Source organism: Aegilops tauschii, chromosome 7 (assembly GCF_002575655.3).
Source record: "Aegilops tauschii subsp. strangulata cultivar AL8/78 chromosome 7, Aet v6.0, whole genome shotgun sequence".
NCBI lineage: Eukaryota > Viridiplantae > Streptophyta > Magnoliopsida > Poales > Poaceae > Aegilops > Aegilops tauschii.
The window spans coordinates 48103667-48107610 of NC_053041.3; the positions used below are offsets into that span (position 1 = coordinate 48103667).

Sequence of the window (3944 nt, forward strand, 5' to 3'; positions counted from 1 at the left end):
GTCGCCTGGCCTTAAAATGAGGCCCTAAAGTTAATGGTAAAGGTTCGATACAAGGCCACAATGATTCTACCAATAAATAAACCAGGCTCTTTCCATTATATACTTCAAGAGAAGTGCTTAAGTGCTTTCTGCATTCCCAAAAGAATTTGCACGAATTATGAAGCACTTGCATTTTCCTAACTCGTAATGGTAGATTGATTGGCACATGATTATGTTAGGAGTTTATATATATCATTACTGTGAACAACTAAACATAGTGTGTTGATGGATTAATTTGGCTAGTAACATGGTGCATGATGTTTCGAAAACTATCATTCTGCTTGGTTATCTTCAATTTTAGTTTTGGTTCGGCAGAGTCATAATGCGAGTGACGACTCAGAGGGCAAAATGATCATCTCACTGTTGGTGAAACGTAGGGGCAGGTGATGGTTTTTCCATAAGAATTTCCAGACTTCGAGCTGGTGTATTTTTCCTTTATTTCCTGCAATTGCTAAGGAGTCGCTCATGACAGCGTTTGGCACTCCATGTAAAGAAGATTGTGTGATTTTGTCGTAGTTGCGGCCTGTAGGATGTAGCGACTTCTATTTCGGAAACAGGCACAGTCTCAAGCGCCTTACCATGCGTCCATAGTTTTAGAAAGTTCTACTGGAGTGCCTCTGCACACTTCTGCTGCAGAATTCATATGCAAAAGTATTTGTGGCACTTACACCTGATTGATCCGCCTACGCCACCAAGGACCAGCACACGAGGGAGAGATACCCTGCCACCGGCGCCGCCGCACAGACTTTGCCCCAACCACGCCTTCCGACGACAGCAAGGAAGGGAAGAGGGAGGACAGGAGATGATAACGGTTACAACGTTAGGACTCCCATGGCACGGACGGGGTACGTCGCGTGAGCAGGAGGGGTGTTTTTGCAAAACATGCACAGGGGTCCTCCATGAACACGTCTGTAAGACGATTGAAAATTAATGTGAATTATTTTGTGAAATACCTTAGACGGGCCCGCACTTATGTACTACTCTCTCAGTTTCAGTTTACAAGTCCTACGCGTATATCTAGGTTGCCAATTTTATCGCCCTAATATCATGAATTAAAATCGTGGGAGAAATGATTTCGCGGCGGCCTCCCCCAGCAGCTATAGCGGCCGCCATAGCGGGCAATAGCGGCAAATGGCGGAAAATTTTCTGGTGGGAGAGATGATTTCTGGAGGGTTTTGCCGATTTTTTAGCCATTTAGAGGGATATGTTGAGGTTTTCGCGGCAACAGCCATAGCTTAGCGGCGAGGCTCCCAGGCAGCTATAGCGCAGCTATTTCGCGGGCTATTTTAATCTATGCCTAATATAAACTATATAACACAAAAATTATATCTTTTGAAAATATAAACTCTGAAGTTTATATTGGTATATTTTTCTAATATATGACTTGTATTAGGTTGGCCAAATTGACGGTCTAAGAATACGCGCACGTCCTGTAAACTGAGAGGGAGGGAGGGAGTATCTCCGATTCTCCATACAAACACACAGCGGCAGCAGTCTTCCTCTTCATCTCTCTCAAACAGAACGAGCCGCAATCTAAGGACTAAGGCCGACCCCGCGCGGCAGCCATGGACAAGACGGAATCCCTGCCGGACGACGCGCTCGCCCACATCCTCGGCCGCCTCCAGCCGCGCGACCTCGCCGCGACCCGCTGCGTGCGCAAGGCGTGGTGCGCCATCGTCGACGGCCGCCGCCTGCTGCTTCCCCACCTCCTCCCGCGGGCCGTGCGCGGCCTCTTCCTCAACTACGGCGACCACGCGCGCTTCTTCGCCAGCCCCTCCTCCACGCCGATCCACAGCGATCTCAGCTTCCTGCCTTGCTGCGGCGGCAGCTCTACAGAACTCGTGGATCACTGCGGCGGCCTCCTGCTGCACCGTGACTGGAGGACCCTCTGCGTGATCAACCCCGCCACCAGGCGCTGGGAAGATCTTCCATGGGAGGACGACGGCTGCGACGCGTACCTTGCGTTTGACCCTGCCGAGTCGCTGCACTATCAGGTGTTCTCCGTCCCTTCCGACCCCGAGAAGGTCGTACTGAACCCACACGATGAGTTTGAAGAGGATTTGATCGAATGTCCACCATCCACCTGGACCATAAACGTGTTCTCGTCCAGCACAAGGCAGTGGCAGAGGAGATCGTTTGTCCGTGAAGCCGAGGCTCCGGAGACAGTATTACATCCAATATCCATGCCATGGAGCCGCCAGAGGGGTAGGCGAAGCGTGTACTGGCGAGGATCACTTTATGCGCACTTTTATGGCGTGTTTCTTGTGAGGTACTGTAGTTTTCTAGCACTAGTTCATCTTTGCAGAATCTCTTTTAATTTCTAGCACGAATTTTCTATATTTACCTTGTAAAAGGTTTCTAATGTTATTTTTGAATGAATTGACATTTTTATAGGTTATCTTTATCAAATGGGAAGTATCGAGTAATCAAAACACCGATAAATGACGAGGAGAGCATTCACGTCAATGTTTTAAATAGCCGGCTATAGCTCTGCTATAGCCCGCTATATAGCCTTTTCACTAGGGTGCCGCTAAATGGTCCCATGTACAAATAACCCGCTATAGCCTGCTATAGCCCGCTATTATTTGGCTATAGCCCGCTATTATTTTGAGGTCCGCCGTTATTTGGCAATAGCCCGCTATTTAAAACATTGATTCACGTGCAGTCTTATGTTGGGAGATCGGAAAATGGCGTGTACTTTGCAACAGTTCATGATGGATGTCGACTTCAGGTTTGGACTCTCATGGAATCGAGTGAACGGGTGGATTGGGTGTCGAAGAAACATATTGATCTGGGAACTGCAACTCTACCATTGTACCCGCCAGATTATATGGAGGGAATTGAAAAAACTTGGATTTTGGACGACGATGATGATGTGAATGGCAACAATAGAAACATAAAGACGGAGAATTTGGACTGGGACTCCGATGATGATAACATTGTGAATATTGAAGATTCTTCTTGTCAATATTCCCACACCTATGTCTCCTTTCTTGGGTTTCATCCCTACAAAGAAGTTGTTTTCTTGGCGTTGACATCATACGAAGGACCAGTTGCAGTGGCTTATCATTTGAACAGCTCAAAATTTCAGTATGTGGGACAGCTAGTAGATTACTCATGTGGCGCTCGCATACAGGGATCATTTCCGTACACCCCTTGCATGGCTGGGCATCTTCTAAATCACTTCAGAGAGTAGTACATTTGAGCTACTACAAATAGTCTAATAATGGCACCCTAGTCTAAGGGTCCTTTTTTCTGTTTATGTAGGAAAATATCTTTAAATTCTCTACTTTGTTTTGGAGAAAGATTAAGATTATGATTCGACCGTGGTCCGAATAACTATGTGTGCTTGGACAAGCTTTTGTAATTCAATTCGTAAATCGGATGATCTCTATATAATGCAATCAGTATGCCATGTGTTGATCATCTCTCGCAATTTCTTAGTGCATGAATTTTATTCAGAACTTGTACCTTCCTTTTCTAGCTAGCCAGTTGCACTTTGTTGCCATGGTTCTACTACTAAATAAACCAGCTTCTTTCCATTATATACTTCACGAGAAGTGCTTCTGTGCTTTCCCACATGAGTTTGCACGAATTATATATGAAGCACTTTCATAATTGTAATGGTAGATTGATTGGTACATGATTATGTCTGGAGTTTATATATATATTATTACTGTAAAACATAGTGTGTTGATGGTTTACTTTGCCTCTTACCATGGCGTGTGATGTTTCGGAAACTGTTCGTTCTGTTTGGGTATCTTCTATCTTTTGATACAACAGAATCAGAATTTGAGTGACGACTGACGACTCAGAGTGCGAAAATGATCATCTCGCTGTCGGTGAAACTGACATAGGGGGGATAACCAGCAACCATTTCGTTTTAGTTCTATTAAGCTGCTGCA

General features: G+C 45.6%; 1 protein-coding gene across 1 annotated transcript; it reads left to right on the forward strand.

Annotated features, from left to right (window-relative positions):
* The first annotated feature begins 1604 nt into the window (after positions 1 to 1604).
* On the forward strand, positions 1605 to 2527 carry LOC109736570 (uncharacterized). The gene is made up of 2 exons (XM_020295784.1): positions 1605 to 2308; positions 2434 to 2527. Exons 1-2 carry the CDS (start codon positions 1605 to 1607, stop codon positions 2525 to 2527), a joined length of 798 nt encoding a protein of 265 aa, XP_020151373.1.
* Positions 2528 to 3944: the final 1417 nt, after the last annotated feature.